The 21,862-nt window shown below is 32.0% G+C and overlaps 1 protein-coding gene across 2 annotated transcripts in view; it reads left to right on the plus strand.

Annotated features, from left to right (window-relative positions):
* The window catches only part of LOC148630110 (uncharacterized), a 34,090-nt gene that overhangs the window by 9,718 nt on the left and 2,510 nt on the right, over positions 1-21,862 (plus strand). For both annotated transcript variants that reach the window (XM_088561046.1, XM_088561053.1), the window contains exons 10-38: positions 347-415; positions 709-807; positions 943-1,050; positions 1,494-1,547; positions 2,023-2,094; positions 2,323-2,382; positions 2,504-2,548; positions 5,397-5,450; positions 6,244-6,297; positions 7,450-7,503; positions 8,704-8,757; positions 9,541-9,585; positions 9,893-9,946; positions 10,117-10,161; positions 10,511-10,564; positions 10,735-10,788; positions 11,022-11,081; positions 11,349-11,402; positions 11,830-11,928; positions 12,140-12,193; positions 15,227-15,280; positions 17,153-17,215; positions 18,478-18,549; positions 18,869-18,904; positions 19,083-19,142; positions 20,164-20,196; positions 20,553-20,699; positions 21,101-21,155; positions 21,411-21,512. In XM_088561046.1, coding sequence (XP_088417172.1) covers positions 347-415; positions 709-807; positions 943-1,050; positions 1,494-1,547; positions 2,023-2,094; positions 2,323-2,382; positions 2,504-2,548; positions 5,397-5,450; positions 6,244-6,297; positions 7,450-7,503; positions 8,704-8,757; positions 9,541-9,585; positions 9,893-9,946; positions 10,117-10,161; positions 10,511-10,564; positions 10,735-10,788; positions 11,022-11,081; positions 11,349-11,402; positions 11,830-11,928; positions 12,140-12,193; positions 15,227-15,280; positions 17,153-17,215; positions 18,478-18,549; positions 18,869-18,904; positions 19,083-19,142; positions 20,164-20,196; positions 20,553-20,699; positions 21,101-21,155; positions 21,411-21,512 — 1,864 coding nt within the window. The remainder of the gene's footprint in view (positions 1-346; positions 416-708; positions 808-942; positions 1,051-1,493; positions 1,548-2,022; positions 2,095-2,322; positions 2,383-2,503; positions 2,549-5,396; positions 5,451-6,243; positions 6,298-7,449; positions 7,504-8,703; positions 8,758-9,540; positions 9,586-9,892; positions 9,947-10,116; positions 10,162-10,510; positions 10,565-10,734; positions 10,789-11,021; positions 11,082-11,348; positions 11,403-11,829; positions 11,929-12,139; positions 12,194-15,226; positions 15,281-17,152; positions 17,216-18,477; positions 18,550-18,868; positions 18,905-19,082; positions 19,143-20,163; positions 20,197-20,552; positions 20,700-21,100; positions 21,156-21,410; positions 21,513-21,862) is intronic.

Genomic DNA, 21,862 nt, shown 5'->3' on the forward strand with positions numbered 1-21,862 from the left:
ATTTAATGTAATTATGAGCAATGTGTCATTCCGCTTTATTGTGTCATAGTGCTTATTAATAATCTGCTCTGGTATTGGAAATTTCAATTATTGATTCTCACTATTAGTATCTGCAGGAAAATTTACTTTATTTAATATGCTTATGATTATCCATTGGTAATTAGATATAATTGATGACTTACTACTGTTATATAATACGTGATAAAAACTAGAACTGATGTTTTCTGACTGGGTGTGTTCACTGTACTAACGCCATCAAGCTACCTGTATACTCTCTGTGGTAAAGGTACTAACACGCTTAACACTGTCATGTATTTCTATTTAACATCTAGTTCCTTTTATCCAGAGAGGGGATACCGATCCTGGTTGTGAAGTAACTTGTCCAGTTGGACCGGCAGGAAAGAATGGAAAAGATGTAAGTTGAACCATAGTTACATTGAGTTATCTGTAAGTTGTCTTATTGTTGGGATGTTGGTTACAAAATATCTGTTTTTCTTTGAGAGATCTATTTTCAGGTAGAATTGTTTGTTGTTTGTACTTAATATAAAAATTAAAGTATATGGCGGTCATGTTGGATTAAGATAAAGCAAAATGACATTTTTGTTCTCTCCAATTTTCATTAATTATTTAATTGGTGCATTAACACATGCAACTTTACCTTAATTTGTTTGAGCAAAGTAGTGTGGAAACAGTTTCATTTTCTTTTAGGGTTTACAAGGACTACGTGGTCCCCCTGGTATTCAGGGGTTACCTGGGGAAACTGGACTTGATGGACAACGAGGTCCTCGTGGACAAGATGGGCAAGACGTGAGTCATTTCCTTCAATAATTATTTCATTTCAGTTAACAAGCAAAACTTATTTGGTTTGTTTTTCATAAAACTGTACTTCTATTTTTTTGTAATGTAGGTTTATTTGCTTCAAAAATGTTTTTGCTGTTATAGGGAAAACCTGGTGCACAAGGCCTCCCTGGAAGGGATGGAATAAACGGAAGTCCAGGAGAACCAGGAAAAGATGGCGTACCAGGTTTTGATGGTTTACCAGGAAAAGATGTAGGTTATGAATTTAATTATAAAAATATTAATCACATTTATATTAAGGCAAATAAAAGAAAGTTTTGATATTGAAATACCCACCTACCTACCTACCTACCCTCTTCGCTCCAGGTGGAGCATAAGGTTGGCACAAGTTCTCGCCATTCTGCTATGTTCTTTGCCTTGTTCTCAGCCGCTCCCTATGTCATCTTAAGCTCTTTCAATTCTCCCTCGACAGTCCTACGCCAGGTTGTTTTGGTCTTTCTACTTCATGTCGTTCCCTTGTGGTGTCCATCTTAGAGCTGTTTTGGTGATGCTTGATCCTTCCATCCTAAAGGCATGTCCAAGCCATCTAAATATTGAAATATCTTGGTCGAATAATAGACAATTGAATTTATCGAATTCATGAATTATTGTTCATTTACGGAATGCAAAATCTTCTGATTTTCGGTACTTTTCAGGGTGCTGACGGAGTTAATGGACCCCCAGGGCCTAAAGGAGCCACAGGACTACGTGTAAGTAGGAATTCATCGCGGGTCAATAACTATAGAACAAAACCAAGTGAGCAAAAATGCAAGAAAACTATCATAAATCACGCCGACAAACTTTTGCTGACTCGGTAGTATGGTGAATAATACGCTAATTTATTGAATTGTTGTTTTTTTTAAGTTTACCTTTATATGCTTTTCTTTGTACAAGGATCGTATTATTGTATACCCGAGTCTGAATATGCTACAATATATTTTTATGAGACTTGATGAAATGTTTCTTCTTTCTGCTGATGTAAGCCCCTTTTTATTTAAAAAAATATATATTTTTTGATTTTTAATATTTTAGTTATGGGACTTTATTCATACAAACTGGGTGTTTTTTTTCTGTTTTTATGTACATGAAACTTTGGTGATATGTTAATTTTATATTCCTAATTAATTTTTAAATTGTCTATTTCATACTAATATTAAATAACATCACTAAATTATATTTCAACAGGGGCCAACTGGAACAATGGGCGCCAATGGTATTCCAGGAAAACCTGGCAAGCAGGGGCCAGCAGGGCAGAGTGTAAGTTTAGTGTATTAAACTATGACATATTTTATCACAGTACTTCTGTATTGTTTAAATGTTGTTAAATATTATTAATCTCTTGTTTCAAATTCAAAATCGCTGCCAATAAAAACAATTTTTGGTAGCTAAAATTTAATATTGTTGATTATTTTATTTGTCATTTTGATATGATTGGTATTTTTGTATTTTTGTATTTGATAAACGATTATATGTAATTGATTACAGATTATTGGACCACGTGGACCACCGGGACCAGATGGTAATGATGGGGTTTCGGGACAAGATGTAAGTTTAAGACATTTTTTGTATGAAGTTATACTCTTCTTATATTAAAAGTGAATTAACGATGTAATAAGAAATTGCTTAATATCACACATTTGCCATTTTCAAGTTTATTATATTCTAGGGTATGCCAGGGCTACCAGGATTGAAAGGCGAACATGGCGAAAGGGTAAATATGTTTAGCTTGTTTTAAACAAACTGTGGACAAAAGCACAGTGGGAGGTATAAATATCACTCAATCTTAACAGCTTATTGTCGTAAAATAAAATTTCCCAAATTATAAAGCATGGGTGTTTCAACCACACTCCAAATATAGTCATTAAAATTAACTCAAATACCAAATTATAGTCCGTTAATAGAAGTAAAGGTAATATAATTGTCCATCACACTTTACTGAACAATATAATGTCAGTAGTAGCTATTGTATCAAATCATCACATAAATATCTTCCCATGTGACTAACATAATACACCTATCAGTGGGTCTTAGGTGTTAGCAATAATATCTGTAGATGTATCAGGGTTGTGTTCACTCGAAGATTAACAAATGAGTGATGATAAAGATTAAATGTTGATATCCACCTGACATTGTTTTTGATCATTTTAGTTGGTTTATGACATCAATAGTCATAAAATGAATTGAATTGAATTGAATGTGTCTATTCAGATATATATGAATTCACAAAGACCCATAAAGTGATATTACTTCATGTTGCACAGAGATATGAATGCAGTTCAGAAATTTGGATCACGATTGTGCTGATATAAGAATTTGAATAAAAATATTTTTTTATTAATTATCAAGAATTTTTGGCACAACCATGACTTGGAACACTACTAGATTTTCATCAGCCGCAAAACATATAAGTAAAAAAAAGAGATATGATGCACAGGATTTTCACTAAGCGCTTTGCTCTTTATTGTGTTTGATAAGTGTAATTTTGATTTACTCCCCCTTAGCTGTCATTGCATTTCTTTTATGTTACCTCTAACTCGTTGAAATTATGATTTCTTCACCCATCCAGAGTAAGAGAAGTTTCAATTTTATTTTTCCTAGTTTTTCTCGATATATCTCTACATACCTCTTAATTTTAATTATTTTGTCACAAATCAGACTAGACTTCGGTTTTTTACTTTCAATAGTTAAGTTTTGGTTGTTTTACTTCGTTTCCTTTTATTCCTATTTGGCTCTGAAATAATATTTTATGTACTGATATTTATTCATATTTAACTTTTAACTTTTGTGGTTTCAAATTCCATTTATTTTTTTCACAAGTCATGGTAATGATAAGTCTAACATCAAAGTAGTACATGTATTGTGGTTATTTGTGTCAGCTGAAATAATCATCTGCTACCCCTTTTACATCCACCTGCAAGATGCGTGACAAGTCTGATCCAACTTAAAATTACCTGCAAATCAGTTTGTACTAGGTCGTGCTAATGACTCTAAACTACAATCAATTTTAACACATACCTCTTTGATGTTTTGTAAATTTTTGACATGCTATTACCAATTAAATAAAAAAAGATAACATTTTTTACAAGAATATTGGCAACAATCGTTACATCAAGTTTTTACCCATTTAGAGGTTTGATTTATAGTGACCAGTTTCAGATAAACATGTTTTATCCTATCCAATTCTTTTTCGGTGAGGTGAGATGAATCTGCAGATAATTTAACCTGTCAAGATTTTGCCCTCAGAATGCATGCTTGGTTAGGTGATTATCTAAAATAACCCATACATAATGATCAAACCTAATCAATTCAGATCAATTCTGTTAGCAACTCAATTCTTTGATCATGCTTAAACGACTACATTTAAAATATATTTTGTTGCACGCAATTGCAAAATTATGTGCTATACAAATTTTCACGGTACACCGAAACGCTCCGATTTTAATGTCTTACTGGAAAATAGCACTTGTCTAACCTTATGTTAAGGTATTCAGTGAAAGCGTTAAATACAATTTATCTTAATGTATGTTTATGACTAACACTCAATACAAATTCAATCACTACCATAAGAAATTGAAAAGAGAAAATGTCTATTTTCAACAAGACTGTATCAATAGTTAAATCTTTGATTAATGGCATAAACTCATGTTCTTTGGTGATCTTCTTTTCTCCTACAAAAGTTAGTCAGACAGATTTTATCATAGAGAGAGAAAGTACTAGGGTGATAAAATATCTTTATTTTTGTTATACACATCTCATTAGCCACAAAAGATTGACATTTTAGCTTTAAAATGATATGTCATGAATTTCTATTACACTGTGTAAAACAATATGATCAAAGAATCACATTTCGGAAGGGATAAGTATTTATGTCATATTCTTATAGTAGAAAGTGTACTACTTTATCTTACCATCGCCTATTCCTCGAGATTATGTTAAGAAATTAAATCTAGTTTTTTTTCCTAAAACATTTTGATTAATTTGTCTGTATATATTTAATGATACGACGGAATTAATACCTGAAAGTTATAACAAATGACAACTGCTTTTCCATCAAATCAAATGAAAATATATCTTCAAATATTTTTTTTTCTTTTAGTTCTATTTCTCGTACTGTGCTTGACTTATATGAAAACGACTTTATCAAAAACTTACTAAAAAAAAGTTCTTTCCAAGGAGCTTAAAACTTATAGAAGTTTTACCTATTATATTTTTCTGTCTATTAATAAATAACCCCAATCATGTGGTGCACAAGCTGATAGCTAGAGTTGTATTTACACGACTATCGGTCTACATGGATGTCATAGATGTTCTTTCTCTTTCGGTGCACTTGGACTTTAACGAACAGAAAGATTGGTATCTTGTAAGAAGCTTCATTTTCTCACAATTCCGGAGCACTCTTGTTTATCTACATTATTGTTCTTGTTGTTTTTGACTTATTTTTTCTGTTAGTTCTGTTGTATGGGACTTGCTCTTATTGATGTTCAGTTGTTTTTTGTAAAAAAAATTCCCCTTGTTAAACACTTTAGATTAGTACCCTTGTCTTAACGTTTTCATTTTAGGGAGAACAAGGAGAGAGGGGAGAGAGGGGACTTCCAGGACCCCGTGGCTCTGAAGTAAGTAGTAGGACGTACAAACGATAATAACATGAATGTAGTTATTACTTGCATGAGACTGTATCATTGTAATTAAACGTGACAGCAAATTTCGATTGACATAATAATAGTACATTAAAAACATTGAATATATTTCGTTCTTTGTTTTGAATAAAGCTGATCATTTTAAACTTATTTTAGAATACATACAAATCGAAAATTATATTTTTTCAAATGTCTGAGGTCTTTTAGATTTTCTGTTCACGTTTGCTGTCGTTGTCAACTTTTCATTACATTGTGAGTCAAAATTTTGAGGTTTTCAAGACGATTTGTAAGTTTTTGTTGGCAGGGAAAACAATTTTCTCGCCAAAATTTCAAAATTCTCAGGCTTGGACGGTTTTAATGGTGCAAATGACTAGCTGTGTCCAAATTTTGAAACTATTTTAAGTTACAGATGAGGCCGGTTTTGAGAGCCCTTCATGATCGTTCGGATCACAATCATCTCTTGTTTATCTTGATATGAAGTATTTTTTCTTGAATATTGAATATCACACGAACAAAGATTAAGTTAAACGTTGAGGAAAAACATGTTCTAAACATTGCCACCTTCATCCATGCACTTTCTTATTGCTAAGATCACACCAGTTGTGTAAAAGTGTAGATATTTATCAAAAAAAAATATGAATTCTCGGTTGTACGTTACTATTATTGAATGGACCATCGTTTTTTAGGTGTGATGATAATCCAGATTCAGATTTTCTATAGCCTCTAGTTTTATTACTGGTATCGTATTTTTTTTAAATTTACGTTTTAGGGTTCAATTGGACCACAAGGTATTCAGGGCCCACCTGGACCACCTGGACCATCTGTAAGTATAAATAATCAGGGCTCCATTAATGCCAATGGTTATATTTAATGCTTTCTCCTTGGCTTTTGTTTTGGGTAAAAATTATAACCTATATAAATGATATATCGAAATAGGAATAAAACCTTTTTATTATTTCAACAAAGGTGAAAATCCCAACGATTTAAACAAGTATATCTTAAGGAACAAGGTATGGGACTCAATTAGCGTTGAAGCAGGGTATTTTCCATAATGCCTATAAGTTTTTATCTTTTAATTTTGTGCCTACGGTTGCCTTTTATAAACAAAGAAATAAAAAATCAAATCATCACTTCTTTACCATCCATACATTGTTAGATTAATCTCTTTTGTCCATTTATGACACAAATATAAATAACCAGTTATATTTCGACCACCAAGAATATGATTTTAGATAATCGTTCATATGCCATTTGAAACTTGAGATATTATAACCTTAAAACCTATTGAAAGTTCAAGGGGTAGATAACAAATGCACTTAAATGAAAGAAGTTGCACCCAGTTTATAAGGTGTAAATCATCTGCAGTGATATAACCTAATATGTCATGTAGGTTTTTATTCATGGTTTTTGTAACATCTCGTCACTATTGATACGTCACTTATTGCATCTGTCAGTTCTTTTGTTTATGTGCAAATAGAAGAAAATTTAAGGGCAAAAAGATTCATCCCACAGACCTTTTTAAACAATTATGACATATATGTGATTTTCTGATTTGATTATCTGGCTAATCTACTTGTTACTGTTATTAATATATTGAATATAATATCCCCACCTGTTACGTTAAAATAGGTTAAGTAACCTTAACGGGCCCACAATGCATACAAAAGCTATGAAATTTCAGCCGCAATACATATGAATGAATTCAACTTTTACGTTCATGTTCGAGTTTTTGATCAACGGGTCTAAAAATAATGTATACTAGTATATAATGTTATGATAATGACACCAAAGTTTTTAATAGCATGGTTTAGAGCGTTCGTTTAATATTGTTTTCTCTTTTCTCACCCTTGTTTTTGTATGTATTACCTTTTTATTCTTTTGTGTGATATTCAGTTTAATAGATACAATGGTCAAGCAAATTGAATTATGAAAAATAATGTGATAGTATAGATCTACTTGTATGTGTTGATTGTAGGGACCGGTAATTCATGGAACTGGTGAACTTTCAAATGAAATCCAACAGATTCAGGTTAGTTCTGTGGATAGATTTTATATTTCTTTGAAAGAAACCTTTTACTTTCTTTTATGCTTTTCATTTTTCGTTTTATTAAATATTTAGATTATTTTTTCTGGTTAATATACAATCTAGCAGTATTTTCGAAAATTAATTGGAATTTATTTCTTTACATCTAACTGATGTTGAAATAAATTTACAGAAAAATGTCCTTATGAGACTTCCAAATTTATATTTAAAAAAACTCACTACGCTCATTTTCTGAACGATTAAAAAAGTTTTGAATATATTACTTTATTACTAATACGTTTTCAATTTAGGGTGAAAAAAGCAATGTAAAATCACAGCTCAAGTGCGACTCTCTTTCACTGAGACTATTGTGGGGCATAATTCATTCAATAAACTATAAATCAAATTATATAAATGTGTTATTTCACTTTCATAATTCTGTTAGTATTTGTGCATTTAAGGTCACAAATAACAAATGTCGTAAACTTAAAAATTGTTTTAAGATAAAATTATTTATACCTTTCTTAAGACAAATTTGGCACTTAATATTCTGATACATTGATGTTATGTTTTAAATAAACAAATTAGTTCCAGTAAATAATGCTGATCTAGATGTCATTTTATTTTCATTTATTAATACTTAACCGATATCTATTGATACTTCCCCATATTTTGTTGACAAGAGTCCTTGTTTGACTTTATTGTATGTTGTATAGTTTTTAGGCTGAATGCAATTAAGAACACATACAGATCAAAACCATATTTACATTCACTAAATATTCAAAATAATTTATTTGGTTTACGCGTTAAGTCTTTAAAAGTACTTCATGTACACAAGTAATGTGATAATGATATTTTTCGAATATTTAAAAGATAAAAATTAAAGTTTTGAAACTCTGCCTTCGTGCTCATTAAACTATAAGATTTGTACTCAATCTAACTTAAAATATGAATTACTGTAGGGAATTAGTTTGATTGTAGAAGAAATCATACAACAAACGAGTCGCAAATTTACGTCTAAACATCGAGTCCTTTACCTAAAAAAAAATCTTGTAAAATATGCTACCGTATGTGAAAACGGAAGTTTTCAAAAACACTTCATCAATGTACATCATATGATCTATCAGATCTATCAGAGAAATAAGTCCGTCGTATATACAACTTTTAACCTTTTACAGAATTTATGCTTTTTTGTATGTATTTCAGGGACCTGTAGGTCCACCAGGACTGAATGGCCCACAGGGACCTCCAGGAAAAGAAGTAAGAAATGTAGTTTTTAGAGTAGATAGGTTTAGAAGAAAAGTGACGATTTATTTCTTGTATATTTAATGTTTAGTAGCAGTCTTAAATATAAGACTAGAGGTGAACCTACAATCTGATTCTGAGCGTTATTTCGGTTGTTACACTAACTATAAATAGATTGTACATCAAATATGCACTTTGCGAGAGTTGTTGTTCTTGATTTGTTTGCTTAAGTGTGATATCCCAAAAATACAGGTGCGTACGCAGAAAGGAATATAGTTACGTTAAAACATGGCATAAGTAGATATATCGTTTGTTTGGTCTTTGTCTGATATGATATGGTAAAAGAAATTCATATAATTTTATACATGAAAAGGAAATTGTTTGTCCTTCTGGTGCGGCAGTCTTTTAAATGGATTATTAAAAAGGGAATAATATTTTTTTTATTTTTCTGACAATCTGTGAATTCAAACAAATTATTAGTCCCTTACCGGTCGAAGTCGGATGGTATCAGTTTAAGGATAACTTTGTCCATTGTTCATCATTGTCTGGACTTTCCTCTGGAAATCTTTGAAATATTGACCCGATTTCAGGCATATAGCTATATTAAGTAGATGAGTTAAATTTGAGTTATGTTTCTTCCAAGTGATTTTATTATGTATTTGTAAATTTTTACTTTTTGTATATTTTAATTAATAGTTTCATATTGCAGTCGGGCAAAGGAACTATGAATTGCTATTCAATGTCTTGGACATTAAGCAGCACATGTGTTTATTCAAATTTATTTAATCTTTATTCAAGGGCCTACAAGGTGATGTTGGACCTCCTGGTGAACCGGGACTTAAGGTAGTTTTATACATTTATTTTATTGTTTATTTAAAACTAGACATTGAGCGGTTATTTGGTCTCTGCTAGTAACAGTGTACTAAAATAAGAAATTACCATGCGATATTTTACTGTGTAAATGGAAATAAAAATTATTTATAGTTTGTTTCCACCATTGCACACTTCTTTCTTCCTGGGATAGTATGTGGAAACAATCACTTTTTTATTGCATTTCAATTAGAACTGTTTGGGAAAAAATAAACCTTTAGATTTATACAGATATAGCTTGCATTAAATGCTTCAATATTGTATTTGTTGTGATTTTAAGGGCGAAAAAGGTAATCAAGGTACAGCAGGAACCCCAGGATTGACAGGGATGCAGGTATGTATAAAAAATACTATCCGATTGCATTTGTTCTTACAATTCAGCATCTAAATTTATGAAAAAAGTTATATCTGCAATTTAAGCAGTTTTTTTTTAATTTGAATATACCAGCTAGAATATACTGTCAAAAATATAAACCGATTCTAAGTATTTCTTACACTTTTAAGGGGGAACCTGGATTAACTGGTTTGACTGGAGAGAAAGGAGACCAGGTATGTATGGTATATCTTAAATGTTAAATGTGTTGTATTTAAAATAACTTAATTATGCGATGAATTTGAAATCAATTTTAGTACTTTAAGTAATTTGTTGTTCGTTCCCATGAATGCTTGATATGTGCAGGATCTATGAACACTTCTGACATATATACTGATTGGTGTAAGAAGGAAAAAACTGATTTTACCATTATACTGATAGGTGTAAGATGGAAAAGCTAGTTTTACCATTATACTGATAGGTGTAAGATGGAAAAGCTGGTTTTACCAAGTTTTAAGTTGTCAGTGTTAAAATCGAATAGCATTGTAATAGTAATAACTGAATGATGTTTTGTGATATCTACAGGGAAATTCTGGTATGCCAGGGATGGATGGAGAACCCGGAGAACCAGGAAATCCTGTAAGTTTCTTTTATTATCAGATTTGTTCAAAGAGTTAAACACCATTGTCTTATTGCAATAACTTTAAATTTGAGGTGATAAGTATAGTTAAGTTTTAAAATTGTGCTTGTTATATCATTATGTGTAAACTTCTTTTGATACAAATAACATGAAATACTGTTTATTTCAGGGACTTCCAGGAAGAGATGGTCTGCCAGGGCAAAAAGGAGAACCCGGTTTAATGGTAAACACTTAAAAAGCCTTAGTAACCGACTACTATATGCATTAAAAAACATAGACAGATAATGGAATTTTTTAATCAAAGTCTAAGTTACATGTAGATTTAATTTTATATACAATATATAATTCAAGAATAAAATGAGGTTTTTCTCAAACATTTATTAGTCTGAATCAAGAATTCTAACTAACTGGCTTCAACAGCATCACTTGATGGCTTGTGTTTTATTTATATTTTAGGGACCAGCCGGGCCCCCAGGTCCAGCTCTTTCTTTCTATAGGACCCAGAGAGATTCCTCTGTAAGTATAGGTTATTATCTTTAAATTTTAGAGGATATTTATAATTAAAGTCAAACACGCACACATATTTTAAGAATTGACCGTTTCAACTTAAGAACCTTGATGGATTATTTAATTTTGTGTTTAAATAAATAATTGTATCCTTATGGATTTTTTTTTAAGTACTGTCAACTAATTAATAACAAAAACAATGGACTTCAATCTTAAGTTTTGTCCTCGGTTTGTCTACCTACATTATACTAGTATATACGTCTATATTTGTTCTAGGGAGCACCAGGACCGAGAGGGCCAGAAGGACCAGTTGGAAACAAAGGTGAACCGGTAAGTCAATTTTCTTTCCTTTGTTCGTCTACCCCGGACTTGACGTTTATATGAGCAATGCTGCGGGTGTTTCTAGAAAAGCAGGGGACGCTTACCCTATCGGTGCACCTGTTCCATGCTCCAAGTTTTAGTAGAGTCCGAGTTGCTCATTTGCTTTTGTTACTTTGTATGTATTATTTTAGGTACTTTATGTTCTTTATTGTGATTGTCTGTTTTCCATGTCTTGTTTTGTCCCTGGATTACATTCTTTTGATTTTCGCTAGAATCTTGGTTCCCTTGATTACTCTTTGACAGCACATTTGTTTTTTTTTTTACAAACAGTCATTGATGTGGACAAATTTTGTGCCTTTTAAGTGTAAAACAGTATTTTATTCAGAAATGTCATAACAAATACACTCAAACATAACAATTCATTGTATCTCTGTAGGGTTTACCTGGACAGGCTGGACCTTCAGGAGCTGATGGAAGACCTGGGGAACCAGGCAGACCTGGTGCTAACGGTGAAGCTGGACGGGAAGGTCCACCTGTAAGTAGCTATATGTATAGGAACAACACCCTTTCATAAACTGGAAAAAGATCACTTAGTGATTTAGCCAGAACTGCAGTTGGTACAATTTTTTTGTTTAGTTTCTATCAAAAAATTTCATAGTATTATATTTAAAATACAAAATGATTTCCATTAAAATGTATATTACAAAATACTTGTTTGTTTAATCTCTTAATTTTTTTAATGATAGGGAATTGAAGGAGAGAGGGGGCCTATTGGAGATCCGGGAGAACGCGGATTACCTGTAGGTATTTTAATGATATATTTAGTTCAAGTGTGGTGGGAACTACAACCTGATAGAAAAGATTAACATCTTCACAACTTTGATTTGTTTCTTTGATCTTGCAAAAAAGATAACCTTTTCAGAGGAGCTTTGATCACGTTTTTTCTCTGTACAATCTGAAATAAAAAATAGCACAACGCAGGGTTTAACCTATATCAAACATTGGTCGTTTCTAAAATTCATTAATCTGATGCACGGTTGCTTCACAAAACTGCAAACATGTCTGTTTTACAATTGTAAGTCCTATACACATACGTTTATAAACATTGATATTATATTTAATTTTTTTCTTCCATTCCTTTTCTTATTCTTCTTCTTTTTCCTATAACTGCGCCCACAACATGTTGTTGGTCCTTACTGTTCTATGTATTTTAAAGCCTTGAATATTATTTAATGACCCCCACCCCATGAAGCCTTGTAGCATCACGTTTTACTTCTGTCTTTACGTACGTTCATATGTCTCATTGATTTTCGGTAGAAAAACATTGTTAGGAAGGTTTTAAAATGCGAATGTAGTCTTGGTTTTATATCCCCTTTATCGGACATGTATCTGTATTTCAGCGTACTTATGGTGTGTGGTTTTTTCGTCAGCTTAAACTGTCAAAACTATTTAAGGAAATGATTATAACTTTTGTGTTCAGACAAAGCGGAATGAATTATACCGAGTTTAAGACTTTCGGTTAAGTCACAAATTTACTCCCTCATATTGATCAAAATTTGTAGTATTACAAATTTTAAAATACCTGTAACCGTGAAGCTTCATTCTTTGTATTGCACACGGTAAAACCTCTCAGTGATGGATTTGGCTTCCTATTTCGATACTTTTGGTATTTATTACTTCTTGTTTACAATTAATATTTGGGTTTAGATAATCCTACTTATTTGGTTCAAATGTTGCTGATGAGAGGTCACTCATTGAAATACTGTACAGCATATTAAAATACGATTGGTATTTTATATTTATTCTGTGGATTGTTTGACTATTTTTGGTGAAAGGATACCCTTGTTAAATTGAGACACTTTTAGTATCTTTGAAGACCATAAACATCTGCACCTTAACACTATAGACTTTCAATTATTATAACTAGAGATCGACACCATTCGGGAATACTCCCCAACCCTGAACTTTAGAAATAATGTTAAATCTTTAAAATTATGGAAGTTTTACTCATAGACCGATTTATTTTATCTTAATAAAAAGAGAAGTAATAGTAAATTTACTGTTAATCATTTATATAGTTTATCCTTTAATGTATATTGCAACGTTACAATAGATTACATTATGACAATGAGATTTATAAAAATTGTTAGGAATACAGGTTTTACATTCTGCTTCTATTTCATATATATTTTGCTTCTAATCATCACCTTTTGAAGAAGAAATGACTACTTCGTATTGTTTTTGCTAGACATATTAATATACTTAAGTATAACGAAACAACAGGGTAAATAAAGAATATCTAAAAAGCTGAAAATTCCTCTTAAATTACATTAATTAGGTGTAATCAGATGGTGCATGTTATCTGATTATATCCCTTTATTGTTTTAGATAAACACAGATCTTTCACCGTTTGATCTAACCTAAATAACACTAAGGATAAAAGAACATTGTGTAAGATCCTTGTAATGCACTGATAGATTTCTTGTTATAAATTGACCATAAAATCCAACACTATTGATGGTTTGTTAAGATAAGCAGCCAGAAAAAAGATTTTTCTTTGGTACATGCTTACTACATTCAATGCATCTTTCGGAATTTTAATTTAATAGAGTAAATTGCTTGCAATCAACGCTTTACATTTGGACGTCTGGCCTCAAGTGTTATATTTTGTATAACCATTGATGTCATGTGATCAGAACTAAAGTTTATTTTTCTACAAAAGAATATCAAGTTATATAGTCTGGTGATAATTTGCAACCTCTTATTCATACTTTTGTTCTTTGTTGCCATTAAACATGAAAAGTACATTTTAAGAAATAAACTAACGTATAATTTGCAAAACCCTATACGTTTGATGCTAGAGATGCTAGAGATTTTTTATATTTTTTTTGTGTGTATACAGAATGCTTGCAATTTATATATATCTTCTTAATTGAAACAAAAGTACATATTGCCAGAATAAGAAAACAGATCGCTTGAACTGATTTAGTGCATTCAGTGACATTTTGATTTTTTATCTTTCTTTTTGTTGTATAAACAAAGATTTAATGTCTTTAGAAATTTTTATTTCACATTTTTATTCCTTCACCTCCCCCAAAACACTAATGGGCCTACAGGAATCACTTTGCCCATCCGTCCGTTTGTTCACCTATATATATTGTAAGCGCAAATCATTTTACCCGCGCTATAAATTTTTATTTTGATAGATTACCAACCACATATATTAAGAAAGATAATCATTGGCGGATGACTGCAACTAAAAAATTAAACTTAAAGATTTTGAGACAGTGTTTATCTGTCAAATTGTCTGCATTACATGTTCAACGTGTCATAGTTTTCCTTTCTCTTTCGTCTGTCCCAGACGTGACCTTTTTATGAGTAACTCAGAGGACACATGCGCTACTGTTGGACCTGGTCCACGCTCCTAGTTTTTGATGGAATATGGGTTGCACGTTTGCATTTGTTTCTTTGAACGTGTTGGTTATTTCATGTCCTTTGTGGTGTGTGTCTTTTTCCGTGTCTTGTCTTATTCTTTTGATTTCAGCTCGAATCACAGTTCTCTTGAATGCTGTTTAAAACGTGCTTCGGTAACCAGCATGACCATGTCAATAGACTGTTTTCCTTCCACCTATGTTAGTCGATGTCGTATGGTTTTAAGTATTTTTTTCATTCTATTTATGCATGTTGTTCGCTATTTTCGTCTCTTTGTTCTTCCCTTTTTGTTTTTGTTATTTGATTTTTTTGTTTGATTCGTCTTTTTTATTCGGATGTCTCTTTCCTTGGTTAATCATATCTGATACAACAAATATAACAAATAATGTATACTGTTTTAGGGATTAGCCGGGGATGTTGGACCACCAGGTCTTCCAGGAATTGAAGGTGCTAAGGTATGTAGACTAATGCAGTGTAATTAAATCTGTCGACATGGTAAGTATACCTTGGTTATGTGGTATTACCAATAACGAAATGTTAAAAAGGAAAACTCATATGAATAAAGTTACATAAGTTGTTAAATATGAATAAGTTTGTCAGCAGGAAGTCTAAACACTCGCGTAGTATAGTTCCAGATGCTTCTTTAATATTTTCATTAATTGTTTAAAGCATCTGATCAGGTGTATTTGCTAAATTATCAGTTAATATTCACTAGAAAACAGATTGCCTACCTATAAAAAATATGACCTTTCGCAGGAACTTATACCAAATTATCATTGGATTTTATGAATTAAAGTCAGGTGCTACTTATGCAACTGTTAAACCAGATCAAACACTGAATTGCGTAAAAACCAGAACGGATGGGCTGATGATCTGCATACAGCACAATTTATTCACACCTATGTTCAATGTTACCATATCTTTAACATAAAAAGATTTCGTCTTTGCCCTTATCTCTGTCAAAAGCTTTGTATACTTAGACAATTACTACATAAACATTTTTTTTAAACTTCTTGAATACAAAGGCTGCTTTAATAACTTGTTTTACAGCATTAAATGCTTTAAATTAAACTCGCCCTACGTTTGCAGCGATCATAAAGAAATTAGATACTTACTGCATCTTCTCAAAATTGACATATAAAGAATCTTAAATATGTGTGTTAAAAAAACAAAAAGCAACGACAATAATAAATTAAACTGTAAAGGTGACGTTAAAACATAATATCAACTATTTAGGATGTCGTCTAATATTCAATTGATTTATACACACGTCTATTGGTATTTCTATTAGACAGTGGTTTATATTTAGGAGTCTATTATGTACTTATATAATATAATGAAATAAAATGAAAATTAAACCTTGAAACAGCGAAAGAATAGAGTGATGTCTAAGTTAACTGTAATTAAAAGCATGAATTCAACCACTCGCCGAATAGGTCTCAGTTTTTGAAAATAAAAAGATAGAAAGCTAACGAAAAATACTGCTTTCATTAACATTAAAAGATTAATGACCTTACTGTATTGTTTGGGTTGTTATTGCAATGGCAAACTCTTGAATGGTCACTGAATGGATTAATGTTACTGGTATTTCAGTGTAAAGGCATTCCTAGGATGTTAAATATAAACTACATACTTTATTAATTGTAAATGTTGCAAGAATAATACAAAGACGGAATTTGCATAGACTTTACAATTAAATTAGCAAACAACTGTAATATCTGTTACCTATCTCGTATTTCTCACGATAAAAAATAGGGCAAGATTTTCTGGTTGATATCTACCACGGTAAGCGAAAGGCTAATTAAAATGATTTGTCTTTCTGGGTCTGGGTGTTGCTTTTGTAATTCTTACTATTCTGGTTAATCCTGATTTAATTTGCGCTGTCGAATGAGGTCTCTGAAGAAATTGCACATGCGTGGTCCCATTTTATGTTCTATATAACCGTTGCTCCCAACCCAAAAGAAATGAAACAGTTTTACGTAATTTCCGAGGACAAGGATCTCTTATAAGTTAGTTTATTTATCTACTTCGTAACAGTTTCCTTCTAATTTAAAATGAAGACAAGTATAAAAGGACGGTACTTAGTTATTCTAATTGTAATTGTACTAGCCAATATTGGAGACTGTTTCCATCGCAAAAAAGAACGTTTAGCTAGAAAAGAGAAAAAACGTTTGGAAAGACTAGTTTTAAAAGCAAAACGAGAAAATGAATTACTACAACAATTTAACATTACACAAGTTAACGATGAGCTAGAACAAAAAATTCTTGAAGAAGAAGAATTGTTAAAACGAGCATTAAAACAGACGGACTTGTCTTTATCTATGCAGGGAGATCAAGGCGTCCCTGGTTTAGCAGGAATACGTGGACCTCCAGGGCCTGAGGGCAGACCGGTAAGTGAAATCGAATGCACCGCCAATTTATGTTATTTGTTAAGTATTGTAAAAACAATACAGTTCAATATCTGGGTTTATTAAATCACGATATGTAACATTTTTTTATTATTTCATTTCATTTTTTGTCTATAGATTTAAGAAGTATGTAATTAAGACAACAAAGCTAATAAAATAAAGCGAACATGTTATTCAAGATAACGAAGTGTATCAATATCATTGGCTATTTGGAGATTCTTTCATGTCAGTAACGAGAAAATAATTTTCTTACATGCATTTAATTTTAATACTTTGATATTATGGACACATGTGTTTTCATCAATGTGTGTCCATCGTAATATCACCTAGAAAGGATCTTACAAATATAAGACCTGATACTGGCCATACTGATGTAGTCAGGTGACCTTCGTACTTGGGAAATAAGATAAAAGATGATGAAATCAGAGTATTATACTCGAATTGTTCCATAACTGATTATCGAAGCTTTCTTTCCTTTATTATTTCATTTGAAGCACATTTTACTCATATAAACGACTTAGGCATATTCAGACATTTATGACATAATGACGAAATAATTGCGCCCGTATAATGGCATGGCGCTATCACCGTAACTTGGGTATAAGTTTTTTGGTAGCTGAACATTGCGTACCGCACAAAGAAGGCTGTGATTGATGTTTGCGTTTTTACTTGAACTATTTTGGAATTAGGTCCAGAAAGGGTCAGAAATAAGCATTTTCGTTATGTACAATTGTTTGGTTCTCTTACAAAACGTACCGGTGCTGTACCAAAATTAATGTTTCCTACAGCAGGTCGCGGTTTTTGATGGGTTTTATAAGCACCCAGTCGTTTCCTTTAATTTTCAGTAAACAGATAGAAATCCTTGTATTATCTACCTTCAAATGTTCCTTTAACGTGCTCCTTTTTCAACTGGATCACCCTTCCCTATTCAAAAGCAGAACAGTAAACAGGGAAGGCTATGATGGACTTTCGAGTTAATATTTAGTATTAGGGACCAAAAATGGTACAAAAACAACAATTTTGAATTTTTTTAAAATTTAAGCTAAAGAAACGTGAACGAATCCCTCTGTAAATTTGTACAACAAAGCTTCGGACTATATGGGTTATAATCAGGGTCGTTTATTATAAGGAATCGAGGAAAACGGTTGTATCAAGCTGCGTCCTGTAAAGCATTTTATGATTTCTGCAATATTTTGTCAAAATCGATATACACTGTATAACAGTCATAAGTCTGGTTGTTACAGGGAAGTATGGGACAAATGGGACCTCAAGGACCAATGGGACCTGTCGGACAACCTGGACCAGTTGGACCTGCGGTAAGTTTAGGCTATGATACCACAATGTTAAAATTGCTTTTTAATTCATTATAATTATATTTTGAATACTGGATATTGTTTCACAAAGCTAAACCAAGTCTTGCGTGGACGTAAGTCCCATTGGTTTGTTAAGTATTTACGTGCACGTAAGTCTCATTGGTTTGTTAAGGATCTACGTATTCGTAAGTCTTACGAGTGTTTTACTTAAAATTAAAAAAAAAAACAAAATAAGCACTAAAGCACATTTTAAGTTTTAACAAACAAATAGTAGAGAAAATCGACGTTCATGGTTTATATGTCAATGTCTTGAAAATTTCAGGGACCACCTGGACCACCTGGGGATAAAGTTGATTGGGTATGTACAGAATTATATAATTTTCATTAATGTACATTTATTGTTCATTGTAAAAGTTGTAATAATTGCATACTTAATAGATAAAATAGTTTGATGTGTTATTTTACATTACAACATGAATAATTAACGATTGTAAGAATGTGTTTGTTTTTTATTTCTTTTTTATTTCCACTTGTAGACTGCATTCATTAGTCATGCTGACAAAGATGTTGGTTTCCGGGGACCACTTGGACCCCCAGTAAGTAATTGTTACCACTCAATCAAAGACAACAAATGTTCTGTGCTCAGTATTCTTCTTTTAAATATATGAAATTGTTTCCTGGAATGTGTCAATATTTAAGCTATTTTCATGCATGTTAGTACATAACCATGATGGTGATTTGTGACAAAATCGTAAAAACATTAGAATGATATGGCTATTGGTTTTTTAATCTAAAAAAGTAACCGCAGTACAACGGGACGCAATCCTGCTCGTTCAAAATAGCATTTGCTCTTTAGAACACCTTGTGTACATCTAAGATTTAAGGACTTTCGATTGTTTTTTGTTTTTTTTTTTGTACCCCGCGACGCGTTCGAGGGGACATGGAAATGCCGGGCGTCCGTCCCTCCGTAAGCGTTTTCCGCACTTTTCTTGTTATACTTTTACCAAATAACTTTTTTGGCATATGGCCTTATTATGAAGAGTTACAGATTAAGTTTTACTTTGCTTACGCTTGAATGATTTTTTTACGCAAGTTATGGCCCTTGTTATGCTTTTACCAATTGATTTTAAATTGTGTATGTAGTCTTACTATGAGAAGTTAATGATTTTTTTTACGGAAGTTATGGCCCTTGGACTTCAGTGAAAATTTCTGTGATTTTACCGTTTTCTGCACTTTTTCTTGTAATGCTTTTACCCATTGATTTTATATTTTGTAGAAAGTCTTACTATGAGAAGTTACAGATTAAGTGCGACTTTGGTTTCGGTTGAATGACTTTTACGGAAGTTATGGCCCTTGGACATAAAAATTTCTATGATTTTACAGTTTTCCGCATTTTTTTCTTGTAATGCTTTTACAACTGGTTTTATATTTTGTATGTAGTCTAACTAATGTAAGTTACAGATTAAGTTCGACTATAGTTATGGTTGAATGATTTTTACAGAAGTTATGGCCCCTGGACTTTAGTGAATTTAAAGTTTTCCGCACTTTTTTTTTCGCGGGGGACATTGGAACGCTGTTCTTTTATTATAGTTCATTAACCTTATTTTTGTTTTACAGGGTCCCTCAGGGCCACCTGGAAATCAAGGTTTGGTAAGTTTTATAAACTTATTATTTAAATAATGTTCCATTAATACATGACATGATTGGGGAACTTAAAGTACTTTTCTTGAAGGCATATTTGACAAATATTTGATCGATTTATCCTTTTTCCTTTATAATTTCTTCTTCATAGATTAGATCCACCACGAAGTATTTTACACTTAAGTATAAAGAGGCATTCCTGAAAGATTGCAATTTTTATATTTTGATGTTCCAAAACGCTTCTTTTCTAGTAAAATTTGGGTAATCAAGTCTATTTTTAGGATTTCAGAAATGAATTTGTGAAGATTTTTACTTATATTCCTTATTAATAAGTTCGAAATAATAGTTTTATTATTTTAACTAAGCCTGGACAAAGAGGACAGACTGGAGAAAGAGGTCCAGATGGTGGGCAAGGTGCCCCTGGAGTTCCTGGATTACCTGGTCCTGTTGGACAAACAGGACCACGTGGTTTAAGAGGACAGAATGGGATGCCGGGAATGCCAGGCCATCCCGTAAGTCATTAAAATGCTCAAAAGCAAAAACAAAATGTTCAGATTAAGCTACAAGTGTCATCCTACTCTATGAACGTAACACTTTATGGTTTTAGAGATACTAGTCTATCCATTTTGTACGCACCCACCTCTTTTATAATTTCCGGATCCACCCTTCTGTAATGTTTTATTTATTTTTTTTATATCGGGCTGTAATGAACTAAGTTTAAAATCTATCTTGACTTTTCTTGCAAAATTTGAATCTCCAGGCTTGAAATTAAGTTGATTTTAATATTTTTTCTTTATTTTCATGCAAATTAAATCATTGGTTTGACTTTTTTTAAGGAAAAAGCTTTGAATCAAAAATATTTACGACATAAAAATCGCTGTGCAGTTGCTTTATACATAAAATTTCTTCACAGGGAAAAAGTTTCACTGAAGGTGAAGTTAAAGAAATATGCTTCCAGGTTCTTAGAGGTAAGTTCATAATTTAAAGTTACATCACATGAAATATTAAAACCAATTATTCTTACTATGAGGAAGAATTTATTTGTTGGTATCGTTGTCTCATGGAAATATCTTAGTTTTTTAGAGTAATGAAGCGTTTTCAGACTGTTAGAATTTAGTTCTTTGTACTTTGTTGTCCCTTATATGATTGGACTTTTGTCAACAGTCTAAGTATCTGAACTTTCAGGAAACTTGTGATTAATCGTAAAAGACTGTTTGTTGTAGAGAGTTATGAGGAATTAGTAGCAGGCTTAAAGGGGCCACCAGGAGAACCCGGTGTTGGCATCCCAGGGAAACAGGGACCCGCAGGCAGAGTCGGTGAACCAGGTAAGATCATCATTTTCATAATATTAATTTAAAAAAATGATACTATGTCTTCAAAATCAATAGTTTATTTACTGACCAGGTGGCACAAATTGATTTTTTACCCTACCTTAATCTTAAGAAAGAAAGTTTCCTTGGTGAAGAATATTTATGTATACCTTTTTTATTGAGAAAGAGTAATCAAGGGAACCAAGGTTATAGCGGTAATCAAAAGAATGTAATCCAGGGACAAAGACCAGACATGGAAAACAGACATACACAACAAAGAACATAAAGTAACTAAAATCATACATACAAAGTAACAAAGTAAATAAGCAACTCGGACTCCACTAAAAACTGGGAGCATGGACCAG

Source organism: Perna viridis, chromosome 1 (assembly GCF_037379345.1).
Source record: "Perna viridis isolate PV_CMFRI_1.1 ecotype Kerala chromosome 1, ASM3737934v1, whole genome shotgun sequence".
Classification (NCBI taxonomy): domain Eukaryota; kingdom Metazoa; phylum Mollusca; class Bivalvia; order Mytilida; family Mytilidae; genus Perna; species Perna viridis.